This window comes from Myripristis murdjan, chromosome 24 (genome assembly GCF_902150065.1).
Source record: "Myripristis murdjan chromosome 24, fMyrMur1.1, whole genome shotgun sequence".
Classification (NCBI taxonomy): Eukaryota; Metazoa; Chordata; class Actinopteri; order Holocentriformes; family Holocentridae; genus Myripristis; species Myripristis murdjan.
Genome location: NC_044003.1, coordinates 807,176 through 834,808, shown reverse-complemented (window position 1 = coordinate 834,808; position 27,633 = coordinate 807,176). Strand labels below are relative to the sequence as shown.

Sequence of the window (27,633 nt, the reverse complement as noted above, 5' to 3'; positions counted from 1 at the left end):
ACAAAGCAGGGTATCAAGAAGTATAGCGGTAACCAATAAAGCAAAGCAGTTTCTGGACCAAAAATCACTCCACACTCTCTACTGTTCACTAGTCTTGCCATACTTGCATTACTGTGCTGAGGTCTGGGGTAATAACTATAAAACATCCTTACAGTCATTAATCATCTTGCAAAAAAAGAGCAATAAGGATCATTCACAAAGTTGGCTATCTGGATCAAAGTAACTCACTTTTTTTGGAGTCAAATTTTGGAGCTCAAATTTACAGACATTGTTGAATTCCAAACAGCACAGATAATGTTCAAAGCTAGGAAAAAAATTATTGCCGGGAAATATTCAAAAATTATTCAGTGATCGAGAGGGGGGCTACAACTTAAGGGGCAAATTAAACCTAAAAATGTTTTGTATTGGCACAACTAGGAAAGGTTTTTGTATATCAATTTGTAGGGTGAAACTATGGAACAGTTTCAGTGTGGAGTTACAGCAATGTAACAATATTAACCAGTTTAAAACAACATATAAAGAAAGAATCTTGCTATTTATATTTTTGTATTTATATTTTTTATATTTTTTTGGTGCCTTTGCATGCATGCATGAGTGTGTGTGTGTGTGTGGTGGTGGTGGTGGTGGGGGGGATTTTTATGTGGGTATAAAGACGTATTATATATATGCTACGTGTATGTACACATGTACACAGGTATGGACTATGTATATATTGTGAGTGTGCATTAACTGAATAATTGTGAAAAGGGGTGGGAGTACATAAGTTATACTTCACTCCTTTTTGAATATGCACTTTTTATGTTTATCTTAAACTCTTTGCTGTTCTGTTATTTCATATTCAAAATAAAAATGCTCAATCAGTCAGTCTCCTCCTGGGGCGTTGTCTCCCAGGCTGGACTTGGTGTTCTCTGGGTGTTTTCCTCTGTGGGCTTGTTTCTCCTGCTGGAGGAGATAACTCAGGAACTGGTGACATGTTGGTGTCGTATTCGATGAGCAGTTCTGGTTTTCCACTGCTTTCTGGATCCTCAGTTGTCGAATGAGGTTGTGGGGGTTCTGTGTTTTCCTCGATGTTCTTGTGCTTTGGACTTTGAGGAACTCTCTCTGTCTTGTCTGGGCTGTAATGTGGCCTTCTCCAGTGCTGAGGCCTGTGTGTGTACTGGGGTCTATGTGTGCACTGTGGCCTGTGTGGCTGTCTCACTTCCTTTTTGGCTGCTTTTGTGGCCTCCTGAGTCTGTCACTCAGTCTGTCCTCGATGTTGTTATTTCAGGCTTTTTGACCGTGTGGAGAGTTATCATATCAAAGCAGATGTCTTTGATCAGCAGTGTGAGTGTTTCTCCACAGGAGGCGACTTTCACTCCTCAAATGTCACACAGAGACACTGAGGAGCCATATTCCCAAATCCTGAACCCCGGGTACAGAGGCTCAGTGAAGGTGCTGTTGAAGGTGTGGAGGTGGATCAGTGTGTCAGAGGAGACGCTGTAGAAGGACAGAGAGCCAGCAGCCCGGTCCAGATACACTGCCACTCTGTTAGAGGGGGGAGCAGGAATGGCTGTATATTTGTTGTTGTGCCACGCATAGAAACCACCATCATAGCAGGTCAGAGTCCAGGACTTGTCATTAAATCCAAGAACAGAGTCATAATTGTCTCCTTTCCTGCCGACTCCTCTGTAAGTCACTCCCATATAAACCTTTCCCTCCCACTCGACCTCCCAGTAGCAGCGACCAGTCAGACCATCACTACACAGGATCTGTCTCCAGGTGTCAAACCTCTCTGGGTGATCAGGATATGGCTGCTCCTCTCTCACTGCTGTCACCTTCCTGTTGTCCTCAGACAGGACAAGTTCTCTGTTTGCTGTGTTTGTGTCCAGTTTGAGTTCACAGGAATCTGATGGAGAGAACAAGACACAACAGACCTGCTGTGGTTATTATCTGCTCATTTTTTTCCTCATGTTTCTTTATTGAGCATTCAAAAATCATACACAAATTATATGACATATTTCCAGCTCTTTTTTGGTTACTCATGTGATTATGATTGATGTCTATATTGAGTCAAGAAGAGACTAGGGCACAAGAGTAACATTTTACAAAAACATGTAAGGATATTGTTCAATCTCACCCTCACCCACCCACCCCAGCCCCTGTCTCCCCCTCACAAAGTCCCTTACCCTCCCGCAAAGACCTTGATTTCATACCCTGTCTGACACAGTGCTTGTAGCTGACTGCTGGGTTGGGTTTGTATTTGCAAGATATGACAATAAGGGTTGCCATGTTTTTTTTGAATGTGTCTTATTCTTTCCAGGTGGAGGGTGCTAATTATTTCCTGTAGCCACATCTTAGGGGTTGGTGCATTCACTCTCTTCCACAATGTAAGAATCGGTTTCTTTGCTATTATGAGGCCATATGAAACAAAACACTGTTGTGCTCGGTTTAGATTCTCAAAGGATTCAGAAACATCCAGAATAATTAGTAGAGGTTCTAGTTTGATCACAGTCTTCATGACCTCAGACATTATTTTAAATACACCATTCCAAAAGGAGTGAATCTTTGGACACAATACATAACTATGAAGATGGGTTGCTACAGTAGATTTGCATTTGTCACACAGGTGTGATACCTCTGGAAATATTTTACGTAATTTTTCTTTTGAAAAACTGGAGCATATATATAATCTTAAATTGAATAAAGCAATGTTTTGCACTGTATGAGCAAGCATGAATCTTCTCCAAGGCCTGCTCCCATATCTCATCTACAATAGGTTTGCCAATTTCTTTCTCCCACTTGGATTTGTTTGTGTGGTCAGGGGGGAAACTTAGCGAAATGAGGGTGTTATAAATATGAGATATCAATTTTGTTTCAGTTGGGGAAAATTTTAGACAGTCATAAATTAATGATTTTGGCTCACTTTCAAAATCCTTCAAATGTTTTCTTATGTAGTCCCTAATTTGTAAATAGTGAAAGAAATTGTTGTTCTTGAATCCAATTTTGTTTTTGTAGTTGTGAGAACAAAGCAAATACACCTCCTATGTACAAATCACCCACAGATTTAATACCCCTCTGACTCCATGCGGAGAAAGCTCCACCCAAACCAGACGGCGCAAAAGTGGGGTTTTTATCAATGGATAGCACAGGGGATATAGGTTTAAGACTGAAGTTGGATTTGATTTGCGTCCATATACAGAAAATATTGTGAATGATATGATTGTTGTTATATATTGACTTACTTATCTTAGTTGGGGCTAGTAGGATAGCAGATAAAGAAAATGGGGAACAGTATCCTGCTCTATCAGTAGCCATTTAGGTGTAGGGTAAAATTCCTAATCGCAGAGGCCCAGTAATAGTGCATAAAACTGGGGAGTGCTAATCCCCCCATCAGTTTTGACTTACAAAGATATTTCTTGCTAATTCTAGGAGCTTTGTGCTTCCATAAGAAGGGAATGATTAGAGAATCTAATTGTTTAAAAAACGTTTTCTTGAGGAAGATTGGAATGTTTTGAAACAAATACAGTAACTGTGGGAGAAAAACCATCTTAACCGCATTTATTCTTCCAATTAAAGAAACTGGGAGTGCATCCCAGAACAACAAATTGGAACGTTTTCTATTAGAGGTGGAAAGTTTTCTTGGAAAAGAGTGGTATAATGTTTTGTCACCTCTATCCCCAAGTAAGTAAATTTTTCAGAAGCAATTATAAATGGGAGGTTGACCAGAGGTGATACATCATCAATATAAACTGGCATCAAGACACTTTTAGTCCAGTTAATTCGATAACCTGAGAAGGTTCCAAACAAATTTATTTTATTCAGGAGTGCTGGAATAGTGGCTTGTGGTTGCGTTATATATAAAAGGATGTCATCTGCGTATAGTGATATCTTACTGATTGTTCCTTTGGGAGTGTATCCGTGCATCTGAGGGTCAAGTCTAATATTTCAAGCTAGCGGTTCAATAGCGAGAGCAAAAATTAAAGGGGAGAGCGTACATCCCTGTCTAGTTCCTCTGCACAGTTTAAATGGAGCGGACAGTATTCGATTGGTTAGGATTTGGGCTGTAGGATTTTTATAGATTAGCTTAATTAGTGACAGAAACTTAGATCCAAGGTTGAATCTGCTGAGGATGTCGAATAATTAATGCCATTCAATCTGGTCGAAAGCTTTCTCAGCATCGAGAGCTATTACAACAAGGTCGGTGGCTGGTTCTCTTTTCGTATACATAATATTAAAAAGACGTCTGAGATTGAAAGTGGAGTTTCTGTTAGGTATGAAACCCGTCTGGTCTGGGTGAACTAGTTTCTCAAGCAAGGGATTCAGTCTATTGGCCAGGGTTTTGGCAAATAACTTGCCGTCAATGTTTAGAAGTGAGATAGGGCGGTACGCACCGACTTCCTGGGGGTCTTTCCCTTTTTTGTGAATTACTGTGACTACAGTAATTACTTTTCTTCTCATTTGGTTTAGTACATTTCTCCAAACTGACATTTATGTTGTCAAAACCATGAACACAGCCGCTGAAGAAAATGTTCAAGAGTGTTAGGCCTACTGCTGTAATCAGTGAGTTTTTCCTAATCAAGACGTTTATTTCTGTCAGCAAGCTATTGTTAGACTATTTGTTAAAGTTTCTGTTAGTTTTGTAAAATTATAAAAGTTTACACAATTATGTGAACTGTTCTGAGATAGAGGAGCTCAGTTGGGACAGTTTTCTGCAGAGAGTTTTTCAGCAGTTTTATTGTGTTGAAAAAATGATCATGTACAGATTGTGAGTGTGTTCACTGTTTCAACAGTTTGGGACACTAGCTTGGAGAAATGTGTAACAATGAATTCAGAAAATGTAATGTAAATATTAAAAGAATAAAGATGGTTTTTCTGATGGAGCATCAAATGTGATTTTGTTTGGTTCAAAACAAATACAAACAAATACAAGCTAACATTAGCTACGTTGATAGGCAGTGATTCTGAAGTGGATTCCATCCACCAGCACCTCCTGGCACCTGTCTCCCATACTTCACATGCACCTCAGCCTTTGGACTACATCTATGTTGCATGTCCCCCCCAGCACCATCGCGCATCCTTCACCCCTGTGGATGCTCCAGTGGTAACTGAGATGGCCACCAAGACCAAGTTATCTACCTTCTCTCTAGACCCCATTCCCACTGGACTTGTGAAGGTCTGCCTACCCACCCTCTGCCCTGTCATCATGAGCATTATCAACTCCTCACTCCTTACTGGCACTGTACCTTGCAGTCTCAAAATCGCCTCAGTCACCCCTATCCTAAAAAAGCCTGGTTTTGACCCTGAGGACCTTGGTAACTACCGGACAATTTCTTACCTCCCATTCCTAAGTAAGATCTTGGAAACAGCAGTTGCCACCCAAATTCAACAACACATGCCCAACCATGAGCTTTTCAAATCATTCCAATCAGCCTATAACACCTCACCACAACACGGAGACCACCTTGTTGAAAATCACCAATGACCCTCTCATTGTTGTTGAATCTGGCCACATCAGTATTGTTGTTCTCCTGGACCTCTCCGCTGCATTTGACATGGTTTCTCACACCATCCTCCTGGACTGCCTCTCCACATACCTTGGGCTCACTGACAGAACCCTCTCCTGGTTTCAACCATATCTCTCCAACAGGCAACAGTTTGTCACCATCAGTGGTTCCAGATCCTGCACAGCCCCAGTTAACCACGGTGTGCCACAAGGTTCCGTGCTTGGTCCATTATTTTTCACCATATGCATGCTTCCCCTTGGTCAGATCATCTGCCACCATAGTCTCAGCTTTCACTCCTATGCTGATGACACTCAGTTGTATCTCAGCACCACACCATCCAATCAGTTCCCTCCTCAGTCCCTAGTCAACTGCCTCAGAGAAATGAAGACCTGGATGACCTCTAATCTCCTCAAACTTAACAGTTCAAAGACAGAGCTCTTGGTTGTGGCTCCCAAGGTGCGAGTCTCCAACCAGGGCGTTATTCTGGACTTGACCCTCTCCTACAAATCACACATCAAATCTGTCACTAAATCTGCCGTCTATCACCTCAACAATATCTCCAGACTCCGCCCCTCACTCTCTGATTCTGTGGCATGAACAGAAATATATATTAATGTGCACTGTCACTGTTGAATACATTTCAATAAAATCAACTAAATCCACACTTACACTTCCTCAGACCTGCTTTCAACCACTGCTCTCCACCATGGTCCACCCTGAAGGAAGAAACAGAGTCAGAGCAGCAGATTCTCTTTGATGATGGAAACATAGGCAGTAAATAACCTTCCCTATGAAGGCTTTAGCAGACCACATCACTCATATCCACCATTCAACATGAAACAATATTCCTCAGGCCTCTGTAAGACATTGTGTGTGTCTCTCCATACCTGAGAGCCTCCAGTCTCCAGGTTGGATCCTCCAGTCCAGCAGAGAGCAGCTTCACTTCTGAGTCTCCTGGATGATTGTAGCTCAGGTCCAGCTCTCTCAGATGGGAGGGGTTGGAGCTCAGAGCTGAGGCCAGAGAAGCACAGCCTTCCTGTGTGAGCAGACAGCCTGACAGCCTGCACACCATCACAAACACAATCAGTCCACCACATCATCTGCTTTGTGTTTTCACAAAAACCTACACAGGTTAGGAATCTGATCAGTGACATGCAGCTGCATGGAAATCAGGATTGAGCTGGTCATGTGTTGAGCAGGTTGAAGAATCCTGACCTGAGAGTCTCCACTCTGCAGTGTGGACTCTGCAGTCCAACAGAGAGCAGCTTCACTCCTGAATCCTGCAGCTGGTTGTTACTCAGTTCCAGCTCTCTCAGACTAGAGGACTGGGAGCTGAGAACTGAGGCCAGAGCTGCACAGCTTCTCTCTGACAGATTACAGCCACTCAGCCTGAAGAGGAAGTAGAGATGAAAGCAAAAATCTTACACTTAGTTTTTCTCTTGTGGAGATAAAAATGTTATGTGTTAAATATGTCCAGTTCTCTATGAACCTACACAGATTTCTTGGAGGCTTTGACCAGTGGCAGCAGCCCCAGAAGAGCCTCCTCTGAAGCAGAGTATTTCTTCAGGTCAAACACCTCCAGATCTTCTTCTGATGTCAGTAAGATGAAGACCAGAGCTGACCACTGAGCAGGGGACAGTTTGTCTGTGGAGAGACGTCCTGAATTCAGGTACTGTTGGATCTCCTCCACTAGAGAATCATCATTCAGCTCATTCAGACAGTGGAACAGGTTGATGCTTCTCTGTGGAGAGGGACTGTCCCTGATCCTCTCCTTGATGAACTGGACTGTTTCCTGATTGGTCTGGGAGCTACTTCCTGTCTGAGTCAGCAGGCCTCGTAGGAGAGTCTGATTGGTCTGCAGTGAAAGACCCAAGAGGAAGCGCAGGAACAAGTCCAGGTGTCCATTTGGACTCTGTAAGGCCTTGTCCACAGCACTCTGGTAGAGGTGTTTTAGTTGGGAGGTTGATTGTCCTTCTGACAGCAGATTGACTCCAGAGTTGATGAATGTCAGAAAGACATAAACAGCAGCCAGAAACTCCTGAACGCTCAGATGGACGAAGCAGAAAACCTTGTCCTGGTACAGTCCATGCTCCTCTTTAAAGATCTGTGTGAACATTCCTGAGTACACTGAGGCTGCTCTGATATCAATGCCACACTCTGCCAGGTCTGCTTCATAGAAGATCAGGTTGCCTTTCTCCAGCTCCTCAAAAGCCAGTTTTCCCAGAGACAGGATCATCTCCCTGGTCTCTGGAGTCCAGTGTGGATCTGTCTCAGTTTTCCCATGATACTTGACGTTCTGCACTTTGGACTGAACCACCAGGAAGGGGATGTACATCTCAGTCAGGGTCTTGGGCAGGTCTCCTCCCTCACTGGTTTTCAACACGTCCTCCAGAACTGTAGCAGTGATCCAGCAGAAGACTGGGATGTGGCACATGATGTGGAGGCTTCGGGACGTCTTGATGTGGGAGATGATTCTGCTGGCCTGCTCCTCATCTCTGAATCTCTTCCTGAAGTATTCCTCCTTCTGTGGGTCAGTGAAGCCTCTCACCTCTGTCACCATGCCAACACACTCAGGAGGGATCTGATTGGCTGCTGCGGGTCGTGTGGTTATCCAGAGGCGAGCAGAAGGAAGCAGTTTCCCCTTGATGAGGTTTGTCAGCAAAACGTCCACTGAGGTGGACTCTGTAACATCAGTCAGGATCTGGTTGTTGTTGAAGTCCAGAGGAAGTCGACACTCATCCAGACCGTCAAAGATCAACACAACCTGGAACTGCTCAAACCTGCTGATTCCTGCTTCTTTGGTCTCAGTGAAGAAGTGATGAAGAAGTTCCACCAAGCTCAACTTTTTCCCTCTCAGCAGATTCAGCTCTCTGAAAGTCAATGGAAATGTGAAGTGGACATGCTGGTTGGCTTTGTGTTCAGCCCAGTCCAGTGTGAACTTCTGTGTTAAGACTGTTTTCCCAATGCCAGCCACTCCCTTTGTCATCACTGTTCTGATTGGTCGATCTCTTCCAGGTAAAGGTTTAAAGATGTCTTCACATTTGATTGGTGTTTCTGGTCTGGCTGGTTTCCTGGATGCTCTTTCAATCTGTCTGACCTCATGTTCCTCATTGAGCTCTCCACTCTCTCCCTCTGTGATGTACAGCTCTGTGTAGATCTGATTCAGAGGTGTTGGGTTTCCTGCTTTAGCAATCCCCTCAAACACACACTCAAACTTCTTCTTCAGGTTAGATCTGAGTTCACGTTGGCATCCTGCGAGAGTTTCTGAGTGGAAACAAACAAGAGAAAACATAAACAAATGCATGCTGTATTAAATGTAATGTGAGTATTTCCTGGTAAAAGTATCTGTTGATGCTTTTCAACTCTAAGAGTTTAGCAAAGGCTATTTCAGTTGTTCTGCAATCATTTCTTTTGCCAGCAGTTCAATGACATGGTTAAAGGATAACACTGGTATTTTTCAGCCTGGGCTCTATTTGTCCACCTTTTGGGGTCTAATTGACTAATAGTACTCAACCAGTTTCAAAACATTTTAGTCACTAAGCAATATTGCTTCAGCCAGCAGCTAGTTTGCCTGTCCTATTACTTCCAATAATAGATGGGAGAGAAATGTTCGTGTAAAAAGTGTCAGAGGTTGATATAATCTAATTGAAGGTTTATGGTGTTCTTTGGATCTCAACTCATGTGGTCTAAGTGAGAAACTGAATTTTAAAAAATCTCAGAGTTTAGAGGATCTGGGCATCGAGTGCACAGCCAAATAAAGGGAAAAAATGAGGCAAGATTAAAAACAGATTAAAACTAAGATTTTATTCTGGGCACTTCCTGTCCCTCATGGTTGGTTCTCCATGAAGTGGAAAAGGAAAAGGCAGAACTTAAACTTCAAAATGTCTGTATTTACAGCAGAGGGTAGAAATGCAAACATTTCCATTTTCCCATCATTCCTCCTTTCCATCCTGTTAAAGGAGTTCAAAGCCTCTTACTGCTCTGCAGACGCGCAGCCAGCTCCTCCTGTTTCATTCTCCTCAGGAAGTGCAGTGTGATCTGCAGAAAAGCCTCTCTGCTGCTCCACCTCTGCTCTTCCTCCTCACCGTCCAACACCTCCTCATCCTCCCTCTGCCTCTCTAAGCATTCTGGGTAATCTGGACTCAGAGACCTCTGGAGGTTTTTCAGCTCCTTCTTCACAAAGGTGACCATGTTCTCCTCCAGCAGCTGCAACAGAAAAATAAAAGAATCAGACTTCCACATTAAAATCTGGACACAAAACACCAAATCAAATCCAGGTCAAAGAGGCTGAAAGATGTAAAGAGAGCAGCACGGAGACGATTCTGAGCAGAATGGTTGTTTTTCAGTTGGTATGTTGTTGTACATTTACGCACCATAAATATGGAGGCCAGGTCTGTTTGATGCTGCTGGACAGACTGAGCACTGGGAACCTCTGAGCTCTGCTGGTGGACTCTGTGGAGGACACACACATACACACACACATTCAATGTTGTTTTGAAAGAGGAAACTCAGTCAACAGAGTCTGAAGGTTGGAATCAATTCTGTATCTCATGACTGTGAATCTGAAAACAGAAAAAAAAAAAAAAAAACATCTGTTTTGTCATCAATTTGAAATAATTACCCATAATCTACAGGGTGCTGTCTGTTCTTGAATTCAGTCCAATTAGGCATAGACCGTTCACTCTTCATGGACACACAGCTGGGCTCAGGTTCAGGTTCAGGTCCAGGGGAGTCTGGTCTCTCCTTCTGGGTCCTGATAGAAACATCATGAACACAGTGAAGAAGATCTGAGTCCTCATTAAAAAAATAACTGTAATTTTACTTTCTCAATAATGCTAGAATGCTAATAATGTCTTACTTATTTGACGGCATATTTGTCAAAAAAAAAATGTACAGATTTATTTGTTTTGTCAATTTAGTTTTCAACAAGTCGTGAGCCTGTAAAGTCCTTTGAGACTTTATCAGAGATTGAGGGCTATAAAATTAAATTCAAACTGGACCTTGAAACTCAGTCAAGAATGGGAGCTGAACCAAATCTATATCTAATGACTGAATCTGATAACAGCAAACCCAGCTGTTTATTATTTATTTTTTTTATTACTGTTAAATAATTAACTTTGATTATAGAGTGGTGTCCATCTTTGAAGTCAAGTTGTATGGAAACTGCATTTTTAGAAGACAGGGTTGGAGATGGAGAACAGTCATGGACAGTGAGAGATCCTTGTCTTACCTCTGAGCTTTGGTCTGGCTGTCATGTTCTCCAGACAGAGTGGTTCTAGAGGCGGGGAACCTCCTCTCTCTCTTCCCAGCCGGTTCCATAGCAGAGCCAACACCTTGACACAAACACAGCGGCTGATTGATGACAACAAGCTTTCCATGACAGGATGTGTGCTGTCTTCCTGTCAGCACCATGTCACATATACAGAGTGGACGTAACACTCAAGAGCAGCCGCCCTTTACATCAAACCCACTGAGCAGCTCCAGTCAAGTTGATCCAGGCTGTCAGACTGGTTGTTTCCTGCATTTTCACCGATGAAATGAGTTCAGTTCACAATCTACCTTTAAAAACAACTTAAAACCCATTTTAAACATTTCAGACAAAGCTGATTTTGTCCTCAATGTGAGACACCAATGTTGAAAATTATGACACTGAATATTTACACCTGGAAACACAGAAATCAGGTTTGGAAAGACTTTCCAGCTCCTTGTGGTCCCAGTCTGCTCTCAGTCCTCCAGCTCTGAAACACAATGTAGGAGCCTGTTCATCAAACATCTCTAATGATCCCTGGTCGGCTCTTTACCTGCTGAGTCACATCCACATCAAATCCAAGAGACTTTCAGCTTCACCTGGAGAGGAAACCCAGAGAGAGAAGACGCTGCTGACTCTCCTGCGACAGTCCTGAGTGTGTGTGTGTGTGTGTGTGTTCTTCTGATATTAAACCAATGTTCCTTCCTCATAACTTCAGTCTCAAAGTCCACAAGTTGATGTTTGTGGACATTGGCTGTGTTTCTTTAGTTTATCTGATTTCAGTATTTGATACCTGATATGAGCAGGGAAAGGCCTCTTGAACAACAAAGTAATAAAGACATACTGTGCTGCACAAAAGTAATAAAGTAATAAATGTAAAACAGCATACCATAATTCAGTCAGTTCTGGAGGAGATGAATCAAAGGTTGGAACTCCAAGGGAGAGGTGAAGACACACATCACTACTTATTTCCCTGCAGTTTCTTGTAAATACTGGGATGCATATGTGTCCCTCCTCCAGCTCCAGTGATATAATTCCCACTAAATTTTTAAAATCTGTCCTCCTTGGCTTATGTCCCAGCCGGCTAACTATTGTCAGTTACTCTCACATCCAGCTCTATTCCTGACTATTTTAAAATTGCTAGTATCCAACCACTCCTCAAAAACCCTCTCTCGATCCAGCAGGATTAAAGAATTGTAGACTGATTTCAAAACTTTTTATGCAGAATGCTTTATGGACTCCCCCTGTTGCAGACCAACTCTAGAACCTGTTTGCAGGCCATAATATTTTGGACAAATGTCACTCTGGCTTTCAGCCCCAGCGCAGCACTGAGAGTGCCTTGCTGACATTCTCACTCACGCTGATGAAGGTGAACTCTCTGTCCTGATTTTACTTGATTTAACCACTGCCTTTGATACCATCAACCATGCCATGTTGCTTCTTAGGTTGGAACATTGGGTTGGCATTTCTGGCACAGCATTAAACTGGTTTTGTTCTTACCTGAAAAATAGATATTTTAATGTTTGTATCAATAATTACGCGTCCTCGTCAGCCCCCCTGCTGTGTGGAGAACCTCAGGGCTCTGTCCTCGGACCAGTCCTCTTCTCAGCGTACATGCTTCCTCTGGGTCGTCTGTTCAGCCGCTTTCATGACATATCATATATGCTGATGATACTCAGATCTATTTCTCTGCCAAACCCAATAACCTGAATCAACTATCTGCCCTCCATGATTGCTTAGCAGCCACCAATGACTGGATGTCCCTGGATTTCCTCCACCTGGCCAAACAGGAGTTCTTTTAATTGGTCCTGATAATTTCCCACCTCAGTTGTTCAGTTTATTGGCCCATTTCACTCTAACATTAAACTACCACTGAGAGTCTTGGTATCATCTTGGACCAGTATGTGACTGTGTTGGGAGTTGCCTACTAACATCCTGCCTACTGCATACTCAAACAGTATGTACTATGTCCTGCCTACTCAACAAGCCATTAGTCTGCTATTACGAACAAACTGTATCCCAGGATGCATTTCACACCGACCAGCACAAAATCGGAGCTTTAAACCAGACTCTTTGTTTTAACACTGTCAATATGTCACTTTGATAACTTTTTTTTTTTTTTAATTGCAGAGGACAAAGTTGCCATGTAGATTACCAACATGTGATCAGTTTATCCAAATAAAGCTTGTTAATCATTTGTTGAGTGTTTATTTGCTTGTTTATTTATGCATTGATGTATTTATTTGTTCATTAATTTATTTCTTAATTTATTTATGCATTTATTATTTTTTCCATTTATTTGATATTTTTCAGATGAGTTTCTTGTAAAATCTACTCACTAATTTTTGTCTCTTTCTTTCTGATGTTCCAGTGATGTCTTGCTGAAAGAAATCAAGTGAAGGGTTAAGTTCAGTGAGCTGGAGGAGGGAGTGAGGTCAGTATCAGGCTGCAGGATCTGCAGAGGAATGAGGAGCAGCCGGTCCTGATGCTTCAGTCACTTGGCTGCCATCTCTCAACAACATCAACCAAAAAAAAAAAAAAAAAAAAAAGTCAGTGTTAACTGTGACTTTTAGGACAATTTTGATTTATTTTTAGTATTTTGGAAGAGGAGTGAAGGGAAAGAAGTAGAGAAGAAAGGGAGGGGGTAGAGGAGTGAAGAAGGAGGACGTGGAGGACAGGAGGAGGTAGAGACAGGAGGAGATAGAGAAGGAAAGGAGGAGGGATCGAAAGAAAGAAGGAGGTAGAGAAGGAGAAGACAAAGAAAAGAGGGAAAGGAGGCAGTAGAGAAGGAAAGGAGGAGGTGATGAAGGAGAGGAGGAGGTAGAGAAGGAGTGGAGGATGTAGAGAAGTAAAGAAGGAGGGACTGAAGGGAAGTAGGATGTAGAGAAGGAAAGGAAGGGGGAGTTAAGGAAAGGAGGGGTAGTGAAAGAGGATAAGGTAGGGAAGGAAAAGGTGATGTAGAGAAGGATGTAGATATGGAAAGGAGGAGGTAGATAAAGAAAGAAGGAGGTGGAGAAGGAGAGGAGGAAGTGAAATGAGGGAGGAGGAAGAGCAAGAGAGGAGGAGGGAGTGAAGGAAAGGAGGAGGCATTTTAAGGGGAACAGGACACTCCCTCTGACTGCACTTTTTCACTGGGACTTCCCGGATATTCAATATACTTACCAAATAAGGCAACACACACACACACACACACACGATGAGGCAGGGGGCGGGGCCAGAGCTCTGTCAGTCTCAGGTAACTCCCACCTGGAGGTTCAGGTGTGCTGATAAGGTGTGTGTGTGTGTGTCAGTGTGTGTCGATCACTGAGCTCAGAGCTGCAGTCCAGACCAAAAAAAAAAAAAAAAAAAAAAAAGTGAAGAACCAACAGACCAGAGGAGGATCCATCTGTGGACCTGCTGATCTGTTCATTTATTGATCTGTTGATCTGCTGCCAGACGATCAGAAGCTGCTGCTGTTGGATCCACAGACTTGAAGGTCAGTCTCAACCAGCTCACTGTTTGATATTCAACCTGATTTAACTCTAAACCCAGGAGGCCGGCAGGGGGCCTTCATTTTGAAAGGTTTTATTTTATCATCCTCTTATTTATTTTTATTTTTCCTTCCTTCCTTCCTTCCTTCCTTTCTTTATTATTATTTTTCCTTCCTTTATTTTTTATTTTTCCATCCTACTTTCCTAACCACGGTTGAGCTGTGAGAGTGCCTGCAGCCTCGGGCCACGTTTGTGTTTCTACTGTAACTCTCCTCTGGTTCTGCCTCTAACTGTAACTCTAGCTGCAGCTTGACAGGAATGTGGTTGAATGGATTGTCAGGTATCCCGAGTGCTTCCAGGCTGAAAGGCTGAAAGAAAAAAAAAAGACAAGAGAGACAGTTTGGCAGGACAGCAGATACAGTTTCAAGCACACTGTCAGGGGAATTTATCCCCATTTTGACTTTTATTGATCCAGGCAGACATGAACTAGATCTGTCGAGGTACAAAAGGACTGGAAAGACAGAACTGAAAAGCAGAGGAGCAGGAACAAGAATAAAATCACACTAATCATAATTAAAGGATTATATTATGTTTTAGCCTATTGACTCAAATTTGCATGTACTTCACTATGGACCTTTATCCAAATCACACAAAGGTGTTTTTTATGTTTGCTGTGTTTAGTTTAGTGGGAAATAAGCATGAAGAGACTTCATTCACATCACAGTGAACATCCTGCCTGCATTACAAATTCACTAAACATGGACATGGTGAAAAGGATGATGTGGATTTGACCTCTCTGGATCTGAAAAATAAAATAAAATAAAATAAAATTCAGTCATTAAGTCTGGCTGATTACTGACTGAGACGATTATTTTCCCAGTTTTCTGAAGCCATGTAAATGCACCATGGCTGTCTGTCACTCTCAGGAATGCTTTACATGCAGGAGTTCAACAGACAGTCAGCCCCCAAAGAAAAGATTGTTATATGAACTAAAATAAACGTTCTTGACTTCTAAACCTGCATAAGAAAGTTTTACAAGAACCTGAGTTTGTGAAAAGTCCCGACTCTAAAAAGTTTTCCGAGCCCTAGAATAGATAACTGCATCAGGTGGTACAGTATCTGACGATTCTGATAATGAGCCTGGAGTTACTTATGTAGGTAGAAAAAACTGAGCTGAAGAGACCCTAAATTTGAACCTTGTGGAACACCCTGTTGATGATCATGAGCTGAAACACACTGTGCTCTTTGTCCACGACCAAAACAAACTGGCTTTTGGCTGAAACAGTTTTCTGTCAGGTAATAAATATCACAGCTGCAAATCATAATGATGTTGAAACTGAGTGATGAGTTGTTTAATCAAAGTTTCCTCCATTTTTATGCAGTGAAGGTGCACTGGCAGATTTTCAAATTTTGCGAAAATGTCCTTGCAAACGTTGGTTAAATTTTACTTTAGTCACTGTATCTTAATTTTAACTATTTAAATTTTGAATGTTTCCTTTTTCCTTTTTTAAATCTGTTGGTGATATATTTTCTTGTCGTTTTAAGTTCTCCTGCTGTGCATTTTGTAAACTGTGCTGTAAGATGAGTGCGTGTTACCATTAGGTCGTTCATTAGATAACTACAAAATCACCGTAACCCAAACTCCACGGTTCTTCATTCTGTCTCTTGAAATAAAACCTGGGCTGCTGTGTTTCTTGTTCAAACGAGCAGGCGTGGAACGTCGCTCGCTTTAAAGCTCCGTCCTGCTGTTTCCTGAGAGGAATCCTTCCTGTCTGAATTCCAGTGCGGCGGTGCATTTCCATGCTTGTTTCCTCGGGTGAATTTTTCTCCTTTCATTGACTCCACAAAGAGATGCTATCACCTCGACCTGCAGGGCCCTCCAGGCCTTCTGCTCCTCTGGAAACACTCACATCCACTCTGACCTTTGACCTCTGGATTACATGGTTGCTTGTGGTTAATTCGGGGATCGGTCTGGTCATTCTGTCTGGAAGCTGCTGAGTATGTTCTGATCTTTGTGCTGTGAAGTTTTCTGGCTCTGTATTCATATTTTCAGATGCTACTGAGGGGAAATGACACACACCTTTGTAACTGTCCCACTACCGCTCTGAATCATGTGTTTACTATTCAGCAGCTTCAACGCTTGAAAACCTAAATGACCCCCTGTATCTATCTAGGTGTAGATAGATACAGATATAGATTTCCTCAATAGTTTAGTACACATTATTTTTGCTTTTCAGTTTCCTTATTTCTTTAAAAAAATTTAAATTGTTTTTTTTTTTAGTTTTGGGTCTGGCTACTTCATTATTATTATTATTACTGTTGTTGTTGTTGTTTTCCAACATAAGAATCCACATTTTCAAACCAAAACACTATCTTTGCATGCCAGAGTAGCCATTTTGAAATATTTTCGACAAGAAATGAGGGGAATTTTGTTCAGCCCGTCTGTGCGTCTGTCTCGATCAGGCTGACTTACTGAGCTGGAATGTGAAGGACATAACATGCTGGGAAATGCCACACTTACTCCAGAGAACACCCCCGCCTACTACATTTAATTAGAGAAAAATGCAGTGTGACCAGTTGAAGCCCCTGTTGCAACAGAATCCCTGAGCTCAGATGACTGGATGCTGAAGGACACAGAAGGTGCAGCCGGTCCTGCGGCTGCTATCAGAGGCAGATAAAGCAGCGCCGAGCTGTAAACCATTAACTTTCCCCTCAGAAGACAAGATGTTTATTTTAATGTTGCTTACCAGTATCGCCGTCCTTTCCAGCATCAGCCAGTCTCCTTGGTGTGAAGGACAGTGAAACTGGCACAGACACATTCACTGCGCACCGTGTGTGTGTGTGAGTGTGTGTGTGTGTGTGAGAGAGAGAGAGACATATGCAGATATTTAGTTAGCAGTGTTAAAATTGTGAATTAGTGTCGCTTTAATGCTGCATTCAGTCTTATCATGAGAAGAACAGGATGACATGTCAAAGCATTTCAGTGCTTAAAGGGTCACTTCCCCCATAATGCATCATGTTTGTATCATGAACTCGCTGTGTGCTGCCTTGAGTCCCTGATGAAAACAGTTTTAGCCACCAGTCTTCATGGTAAACTCATATTCCAGAAACCATGAGTCATCTCTGATCCAGTGAAATCCAAAGGGTCCGTGGTTTTACAACAGCAAGGTTACATCAGATATTCAGGTAACTGACAGATTGCAGACAGTTTTAGCCAACAGCAACTTTGCTTTAGTCCTGGACAAAGAACAAAACAACACGGTAGCCGTCTTTCCACTGCGGTCCCTGCAGGTCCTCGGTGGGGCTGTCCCGCCCACTTTCCAGCTGCTGAGGGCCAACAACGGGGCAGGCTCACCAAAAACTTCAGTATCTATGGAAAAAATCCCGTGGTCTGGAGTTCTGCAGGAGTTAGTTGGTCTGCAGGCTTTAACCCCTTGCTTCCTGCTTCCTGCTGGCTGCGTGGGCGGGACCAGACTGCAGGGCGACTAGCGCCACAGTGGCAACAGGAAGGTTTTTGTTCTGGACGCCGGAGGCCGAGGGCTGTCAGCAGCGTTGGGCTTGAAGGCAGCGGAAAGACGGCTCGTGCTGCCATATTCATAAATCTGTATAGGTGTTCCACAAGGTTCAGATTTAGGCCCTCTTAAGTTTGGTTTTCACTACCTACATAAGTAACTCCAGGCTCTGCACTTTCAGACACTATACCTGATGCACTTATCTATTCTAGGGCTCGGAAAATAACATGGAACCTAGGACTGTTCACCAGTTACAGTTCCACCATTTCATTTCTCCTAAAACAACTTTTTTCTGTTTGTTTGTTTGTTTTTTTAAGATTCCAAGCCGTGTATCACAGATCCACATGATCCACTGTGTAAATCAGACAGCTTGGAAGGTTTTTTTTTTTTTTTTTTTTCACTTTGACGGAGCCAGGCTAACAACTCCCATAGACTTCAAGTCTTTATGCTAAGCTAAATGCTACCCATAGGAGCTGAACCACTGGACATACAGAGGAGAAAATGGTGTCCAACATCTGTCCAACACACTGTTTGGAATACTCCTTTAAGACATAAAAAATGAAAATAATAATAATAATAATGGGGGGGGGGGGATCATAACGGGCATGTTGTGGCTCATTTTGTTCTAAAGAGTTGTCATACTCAGCTTGGGAAGGTGTGAGTGAGGAGTTATTGATTGGGATCAGATTGTCCTTCAGGGATGCTGTGAGCTGCTTTAGGTTTGATGGGTCTGTTTCCAGGTGGAGCCGGTGGTCGACTGATAATTTCGTTCTGTCTTTCCAGCTGATTAATATGGTTAATTCTGAAGTGTGGAGATGCTGTAGGATTGTAAGTGAGGAGTGTGTGTGTGTGTGTGTGTGTGTGTGTGCGTTCGGAATCTGGAGGAACTGGTTCCTTTATTCTCAGTCACGCTGCCAGTCCAAACCTCATTATGAGCTTATATGGAAACTGTCTCTGGCAGGAAGGAAGGCACCTGCTACAAATTATTATTATTATTATTATTATAAATCAAGGCTGTTTGACAAGAGGAATTTCAGATCAGGTAATAAATTCTTGTGGGGAGACAGGATCGAGCACAGCAGAGAACAGGACTCATTAAAAAAAAATGCTGTCAATGAGAGCACAGCAGATCAGCGATACCAAGCAAAAGCAACTGATTCAGCATTGCAACATGCTGAACAACAGCAGATAAACATAATGCGACAAGTTAGATAATACAATAAAACTATACAAGCAAGAATATATATTATGAATGATGAAAATAAATGGATCTCTGGACAATATGACACATACAAAACAAATAAATGAAGAAAAGGTTTAATGGAGAAGTGAGTTTATACCATTATGACATAAGAATAACTTTATTATGTTTTTCAAAGCACTGAAACAAGTACATTGGCAATAACAACAACCATAAAGTGTACAGTATGTTTAAAAGAAGGAAAAAATAGAAGCCAAATAATCAATAAAATAAAATAGGGAATGTAAGTGACAGTAGAGATCAGTAATGGCATTTTAGGGCCACAAAAAAATTATGGAATTACTAAATCCCTCAGTAGCAGAAAAACTAGTTTTCACAGTTTTTCCTCATCAACCTGTGACTTTCTAATCGTGGAATTTTAAAATGTTTTTCTTGTAAATTTACATCTTTAATCTCAAATTCAGTTTTTTTCAGAATATTACACCCCCGCCTCGGCTCCATGACTTTTTCCTCCCTGCAGTGTTCCTACACTGTCGTAGCAAAATGTTTTTTTAAATGTTTTTTTTAAAGGAATGTGTTAAGAAGTGACTTCTCTTCTTGTTTTTCAGGCCTGTGAGCACCGCCGGGTTTCTGCTTCACATCAGCCTGAAACATCCTGAGTCACTCCTGCAGGGCGCCACCATGCCGCTCAAGACCGCCACCTACCTGAAGTCGGCCACGCTGCGTTTGTCCCGCAAGCCGAAGCGCCGCGACCTCCTGATCAGCCTGCCACTGGGCGACTTCCGCCACCTGTCCCACATCGGCCTGGACGCCCGGGGCGACGCCTTCGGGGACCTGTCGGCCTTCCAGCGTAGCGGCAGCCTCGTCCTGCACGGCTCCCAGAGCCACCAGGACCTTTTCCGCTCTGTGACCTCTGACCTCACGTCGGCAGCTCCGCCCAAACCGCCCAGACTGTTTGACCCAGAGGGAACAGAGTCGCCGAGGAGCTCCACCCCAACCACCGGGCACAAGAAGTGCCAGTCGCTGCCCCTGCTGGACGCCACAGAGCACAGGGAGAAGGCTCCTCAGGTTCAGGAGGAGGTTCAAGTGCAGGAGGAGAAGAAGAATGAGGTGGAGGAGGAAGAAGGGCTGAGGATGAGGACAGAGATTTCAGAGCGGGACGTTTCCTCAGATGTGGCTCCAGCGGCGGTGGAGGAGGAGCCATGCTTCACGTTGAACCTGGACCTCGGGCCGTCCATCCTGGAGGAGGTGCTGCAGGTGATGGACAGGAACCAGCAGTGAGGAGCCGGGATGCTCCTCCTCTTCTGCACAAGCAGAAAACTCTCTGAACTGTAAACTCCTGTGAGACTCCAGGTTGTTGGAGGGTTTTGAGTGAAGGAACTGCAGAACCTTAAACAGTACCTGTGTTCACCTGCCGACTCTGTGGAGCAGCAGCTGGCAGACTGACAGAGCTCCTGCTGGACAGAAGTCGGGCCAAAGCAGATCCAGACTCCGGTCCAAACGACTGCTCAGCGAGCCGCTAACGTCAGCTCCTCACTCTGTGACTTGATATAAACTCAGAGGTTCTGCGCATGTGGTTCTATAGGGTTCTGTACATGTGGTGCATTGTTACTAGGACAAGAAAATCCATCCCTTTCATCCATGACGCAGCGGACAGCTGGATCACCTGCAGGTGACCCCCGTCACCCCCGAAAGACCAACAAAGAAGAAGTCAGTCACAGTTGGATGGACCAATCACACGGAGCCGCCGGAGCCCCGGGGTCCAGTCGGACTCCGGCACTCCCTGCTCCTTTTAAGCTAGCTAACGTTAGTAAACGTTGTGTTAAGTTTGCTAACCTCAGCCATCACCTTTTCCTAAAAGGAAAACAGGTAGCTAACGAAAGCTAAGCTAACGGAAGCTAGCAAAAAAAACGTTTGATCAGTGAGCAGCTGCTGACCCGCTCGCCCTCCCGTCACCTTCAAACAACAAACATTTACAAGAAACAGGTTTTTATCTGTTGGAGTCAGTTTGAGTCCAGTCATTTAAATCTGCAGAAAATGATGATAATAAAAAGTGTTACCCAGGTTTGTGTGTCAGGCACTTTCTACCTACACAGCTCTTTAAATAAACCGAGGCTGAGACGGTCAGTTTGGGGATGAGGATTCAACCCAGAACATGTTAACTATCTTTTTTTAAAAAAAAAATCCAGATCTGCAGGGGCCGTCGCAGGGACAAATCATGGAGCTGTGGGAGGAGGGGGAAATATTCCGAGGGGAAAACATCTCAGAATTTCCAAGATTAAAGTCGTACATGTAAATAAAATAAATGTAATTTATGATAGTAAAACTTATATTGTAGTTTGCAGTGGGATTGGATCTGATTGGGATCTGCTGATTTTAGCCCAGAATCACAATATTGTGTTCTTCTGAATCGGCTCAAGTCACGGAGCCGATTCTCATAAATTTACAAATTGAATCCCAAAAGGTCTGTTGTGTTTTCTTGGAATATTGATCCCTCTCCACTGGCTCTGTAACTGATTTCTCCCTAAAATGGCCTCAATACGCAGATAAGCACAGATGATGCAGGCTGACTGGAGGTCAAGGGTCAAGTGACAACACAACTCATTTTGAGGCAGCGGACTGTCGCCCTGCAGCCTGTCGCCCAGCAGCCTGTCGCCCTGCAGCCTGTCGCCTGTCGTCCTGCAGCCTGTCGCCCTGCAGCCTGTCGCCCAGCAGCCTGTCACCTGTCGCCCTGCAGCCTGTCGCCTGTCACCCTGCAGCCCGTCGCCCAGCGGACTGTCACCTGTCGCCCTGCAGCCTGTCGCCTGTCGCCCTGCAGCCTGTTGCCCAGCAGCCTGTCGCCTGTCGCCCTGCAGCCTGTCGCCTGTCGCCGGCTGAGGAGCTGGGTGTGGGTTGTGTAGCTTCAGAGCGAGGAGGAGAGTCAGTCCTGAGGAATGTGAGGACTGGGCTCGCTGGAAAATCTCCCTGCTGTGTTGTTGTTGTTGTTGTCGTTGTTGTTGTTGTTGCTGTCGTTGTTGTTGCTGTCGTCGTTGTTGTTGTTGTCGTTGTTGTTGTCGTTGTTGTTGTTGTTGTTGTTGTTGTTGTTCCAGCTGAAAGTCGCCTGCAGCTTCTCCTTCCTGTGCAGACAGACAGTTTACAGGTTTTGAGGCGTTAAGAGGCAGAAAACGCTGAAATGATCCATCACTCCTTATGAATACAGTTTTCAAGACATTTTTTTTCTAGAGTTTTCTTGATAATTGTCTAATAATTCTCTCACTCTGAGGTCACTGACTGTCTTTCTTTGTTTTTAGCTGAATTCCAGGTCGTTTCTCATGAAGCTGCTCGCTGTCTGTTGTTTTTTTTTTCCTGCGTGTTTCCTCTCTGCTGAGGTTCCACAGGGTTAAGATGCTGGAACGTGTTCCCTCTGCTGCGTCTGCGGTTCTGTGTGGTTTGTGGAAGCAGAACGTCTCTAGACTGTCGGCGTTAAAGTTGAACCTCTTGAAGAAATGTTTTATTTATCTAACTGTGTCCGGCAAGAATTAAGATAGATAGACAGATTTTATTGTCCTTTTTCAGGATAATTGTTTTCACTTCCGTTCAGCCACGAGGATCACAGACACAACATTACAGAGGGAACACCAACCAACACAACACCATAAGCACATACCCGCCACCATACATATACATTTCACCACAGTTACAGACTTTTCATTTTCTTGTTCAGTTCATCTGTGGCATATGGGATAAAACTTTTGTTGAATTTTATTTTCTTCCAGGCCAACAACCTGTATCGCTGGCCAGATGGAAGGATCTGTTCTCACACAAACCCAGTCAGAGCAGAACACAACAGAACACAGCAGAACACAGCAGAATGGAAGAGAACAAAGGCCTGATCCTGCATTTGCATAATCACATGTGAATGGGCGGCTTGCTCAGTTCCTATTGCTCAGCTTTAAAAACAGAAAAATTAGAAATAAAATAAAATTTTAAAAATGTCTTAAAAAGTAACAGAAAATCATAAAAAACAAACATCAGGCACATAAATAATATTTTAAAAAATGTGTAAATGGAAACATAAAATGTAAAAGTGTTTGAGTGTCTGGGGTACTTTGTGTAAGAGTGTGAGTGTGTGTGTGTGTGTGTGTGTGTGATTGCAGTGAGACAGCGCCACACTGTGGTGATGAGCAGCTTTACAGCATCACCCTCTCCCTGAGGTTGGGTGTGTCTCAGCAGCTGATCACGTTTTTATTCTCAGGTTTTGAGGTTAGAAGGATGTTGATTGTCTCTGCAGCCCAGAGCCTGACCAGCCGCAGCAGGACAGGACGCGTGGACGGGTTAAAGTCATGTGACACAGCAGGATGACCCGCCTGATTTAGTCATTTGTTTGTTTTATTATTTTTGCACAAATGTAGAAATACAGAAAAACGAAGATATGAAATCATACGCAGAACAGAGAGGCAGGAAACACAGGTGACCCAAAACCTCATGAGATGAAACATAACAAGATACAAATATATATACAAATAAATATAAGAATAAATGAATAAATAAACTAATAATAATAAATTTAGTTGTGTAGTAGAAGTATTACAAACAAGTCAATCACAGCAAACCACTTATATATAGCTCACTAAATTATACATACACATAAAAACAAGGCCAGTGTGTGTGTGTGTGTGTGTGTGTGTGTGTGTGTGTGTGTGTGTGTAACCTGAGCTCAGGTCAGCTCAGGCTCTGCAGGCAGCAGCTGCAGCCAGCAGGGGGCGCACTGCAGCAGGTTGTTGTCACAGCTCCCTGCCCGCTCCTTTACTCATTAGTTTTCTTAAAGCTGATGTGATGAGACTCTATTCTGCTCTTACTACTTTTATTTTATTTTATTTTATTTCGTCACACAGCACTGTGACAGCTGTGCTTTATAAAAAAAAAAAAAAAACTTGACTCGACTGGAGGAGAAAAATAAATATATAAATATAAATTTTTTTTAAAGTAACACAATAACAACAAACAGACATGAAAAAAGTGTTTGAGTGTCTGAAGCCCAGAAGTAAGTGTGTGTGTGTGTGTGTGTGTGTGTGCGTGCAGATGGGACAGTGCCACCCTGTGGTAATAAACAGCATTACAGCATCACCTACAGTGTCATCTAAAGGTTTTTTTTTATGTTTTTAGTTTTTATGAACGCAGCGTTTCCACTCACTTTGGTTTGGTTTTCCTGACGTCCAGTTTTTATTTTATTTCAGTTCAACTAAAAAAAACGTCTTCACATCTGGTTAGTTTAGTTTTAGTTCATTAAAATAACTTTGAGCAGACACACCAACACACAGCAAACACACACACACACCAACACACAGCAAACACACACACCAACACACACAGCAACACACACAGCAACACACACACCAACACACACACCACACACCCGGTGCAGGCCACAGATCAGCTGGTCCTCATTAACCCTTCATGTGCTCGTGTGTGTGCTCGTGTGTGTGCTCGTGTGTGTGCTCGTGTGTGTGCTTGTGTGTGTGCTCGTCAGGTTTGTGTGTCTCAGTGTTTGTGAGAGAGGCTGGAACCTGATACGCTGCATACCAGTGTGTGAGCAGCAGACACACACACACTCACACACCCTCAAATGGCATCAACACACCTGTATCACAACACTGATCTCACATCTGTCAGCCACACACACACACACACACACACACACGGTCAGGATCTGTTGTTGTGAGGTGAGAATAAACATGAACCGGGCCACACCTGTTAATCAGTGAGTTCAGGTGTTTCCTTCAGCCCCGCCCCCACAGGTGTGTAACCTCCAGCAGCAGCCCTGCAGTCTGCCTTCACCAACATCAGTGACAGAGCGTCTGGTTCTAAAGAGCTCACTGAGTCCAGGTGCTGCTGGAATAGTGATGGAACAGGAAGCCACCGCTGCAACAAGTCAGCTGCTCAACTTTCTTCCCTCCTAGATATTCCACCATCAGCTGGAAGTGGGATTATTGCAGATATTCCACCATCAGCTGGAAGTGGGATTATTGCAAAGTGGAGGCGTTTAGGAACCACAGCGACTCGGCCACCAGGGGGCGGCACCACGTAAAGTTACAGAGCGGGGTCGCCGAGCGCCGAGGCTCATAGTGCGTAAAAGAGTCCGACGCTCTGCCGCCTCAGTACCTGCAGAGCTCCAAACCTCCTCTGGCATCAACATCAGCACAGAAATACAGGGTGACACAAAAAAACGGGAACTTTTTAACAATCCAATAAAACCAAGAGTGATGGAAGAAAAATTTATTCATAGTAATTGAAACCTTAAAACATGCCATTTAAGAAACAATGATGGAATATTATAATAATATTTTTATAATATAATATAATATAATATTTTTTTTTAAATTGTGCTGCCACTTGCTCATGTCTGCCAATACGCACTTCAAAGATTCCCGTTTTTTTGGGTCGCCCTGTATTTAAATCTTCAATCAGGCGTCTCTATGTGTCAGTCTGATGGACAGTCTGGGTTTGGGGAACGCCAGGAGAACGTTCCCTGCCTGGGTTTGGGGAACACCAGGAGAACGTTCCCTGCCTCCAGGAGAACGTTCCCCGCCTCCAGGAGAACGTTCCCCGCCTCCAGGAGAACGTTCCCTGCCTGAGTGCATTGTGCCGACTGTGCAGTTTGCTGGAGGAGGGGTCACGCTGTGGGCTGGTGTTTGTGGGCTCGGCCTCGGCCCCTCAGCTCCACTGAAGGGAAATCTGAACGCTTCAGCTCACCGACACATTTTGGACAATTCTCTGCTTCCAGCTCTGTGGGACCAGTTTGGGGAAGGAAGGCCCTTTCCTGTCCCAGCATGACTGAGCCCCAGTGCACAGAGCAGCTCCATAAAGGCGTGGCCGGCTGAGTTTGGGGTGGAAGAAGTTGAGCGGCCCGCACAGAGCCCCGACCTCAACCCCATCCAACACCTTTGGATCAACTAGAACGGAGACTGGGAGCCGGGCCCTCTGGTCCAACATCAGAGTCTGTAGTGTACGACAGCACAGGGAAGAGTTTTATTGATCTGCTGCTCTGGCAACAAACAAACAAACAAACAAACAAACACAGGTTTAGTTTCCAAGAATCACATGTAGTCTGGCGGCTTTGCAAAAAATTGTGCACTTTACGAAACAAGAATGAAATCTGGCACGCTGTTAGAGCATCAATCATTCTACCTTTCTGGGTGAACAGCTGCTTCTGTGATTCCTGGCTGCTAGTGTTGTCATTCAGCAAAACCACAAATCACTCAAGAGGCTCCATCCAGTCATCTACAGCGTCTGGTGTGGTGGCCAAGGCACAGAAGGCACGAGTCACATCACTGAAGTTCTTCCATGTATCCCATGTCGTCTTCTGGCCCCTGCCTCCAAATGATGACACAGTGTCACAACCAGTAAAGACAAGCAGCATGATGAGTGCTGATTACCTGTTTCTCAGTGGAAGGGGATGTGACACAAGTTACCAGGAAGGAGAACAGCTCAGCTTTGTTCTCATCAATACGTAGACACTCTGACCAGTTTCCAGGAATGGCACTGCATGGTTCAACACGTTGATGAATCTCCTTCACTCTCTTGCTGCATGTTTCAGCCTTCAGCGTTTCCAGTCAACCAGACAATACCCCACAAAATTTCCCATCAAGAGAAAAAAACCCTCCGTCTAATTGGCTGGCCTCCGGTCCAAGAAAAACCCAAGTCTCAACTAGAAAATATCATCCCTGAAGAATGATTCCTTGTTCCTTGTTCCTTGTTCTCGAGGCTCCACATTGCATCCCAGACATGTGATGGAAATCTGGATGAATTCTTTGAGCATGAAAACCAGGCATGTCCACCAGCACTGTCACAAACAGGCAAGCTGAGAACTGGTACCAAGTCGGACTTGGTGGGCTGTTTGATGGACCTTCACATGAAAATGCATCCATTCCCACTGTCCAGCTCATCCTTCCTGATGGGGCTGCTATCATGAACATGAACATGAACATGAACAAGCAGCCCCATTTTGTGGGGCTGCTTTTTGTGGGGTATTGTCTGGTTGTGGGGTATTGTCTGGTTGACTGGAAACGCTGAAGGCTGAAACATGCAGCAAGAGAGGGAAGGAGATTCATCAACGCATTGAGCCATGCAGTGCCATTCCTGGAAACTGGTCAGAGTGTCTACGTATTGATGAGAACAAAGCTGAGCTGTTCTCCTTCCTGATAACTTGTGTCACATCCCCTTCCACTGAGAAACAGGTAATCAGCACTCATCATGCTGCTTGTCTTTACTGGTTTTGACACTGTGTCATCATTAGGAGGCAGGGGCAAGAAGACAACATGGGATACATGGAAGAACTTCAGTGATGTGACTCGTGCCTTCTGTGCCTTGGCCACCACACCAGACGCCGTAGATGACTGGATGGAGCCTCTTGAGTGATTTGTGGTTTTGCTGAATGACGACACTAGCAGCCAGGAATCACAGAAGCAGCTCATTCATTCATTCATCTTCTAAACCGCTTATCCTCACTAGGGTCGTGGGGGGGGGGGGTGCTGGAGCCTATCCCAGCGCTCATAGGGCGAAGGCAGTGAAACACCCTGGACAGGTGGCCAGTCCATCGCAGACAGAAGCAGCTGTTCACCCAAAAAGGTCGAACAATTGATGCCCCCTCCCACCCCCCACCCCCAACACAACGAGCATTGCTGGGGACAGGCCATGGTTGCAGTCCCTGAACTCCCCTCCCCAGGTGACTGAGGGTGGA

General features: G+C 44.0%; 2 protein-coding genes across 2 annotated transcripts; one reads left to right on the top strand and one right to left on the bottom strand.

Moving 5' to 3' along the window:
- Nucleotides 1-1,059: 1,059 nt before the first annotated feature.
- On the bottom strand, nt 1,060-1,877 carry LOC115356348 (neoverrucotoxin subunit alpha-like; the record flags this gene model as incomplete). The annotated part of the gene is made up of 1 exon (XM_030047474.1): nt 1,060-1,877. A coding segment is annotated over one exon (519 nt), but the record flags the coding sequence as incomplete, so codon positions are not given.
- Nucleotides 1,878-14,014: 12,137 nt separating this feature from the next.
- Nucleotides 14,015-20,836, top strand: LOC115355726 (cdc42 effector protein 3-like). Its single transcript, XM_030046588.1, has 2 exons — nt 14,015-14,206; nt 19,523-20,836. Exon 2 carries the CDS (start codon nt 19,596-19,598, stop codon nt 20,193-20,195), a length of 600 nt encoding a protein of 199 aa, XP_029902448.1. The 5' UTR covers nt 14,015-14,206; nt 19,523-19,595; the 3' UTR covers nt 20,196-20,836.
- Nucleotides 20,837-27,633: the final 6,797 nt, after the last annotated feature.

Coding starts and splice junctions, on each gene's coding strand:
- LOC115355726 (XM_030046588.1), top strand. CDS start 19,596: ATGCCGCTCAAGACCGCCACCTACCTGAAGTCGGCCACGCTGCGTTTG.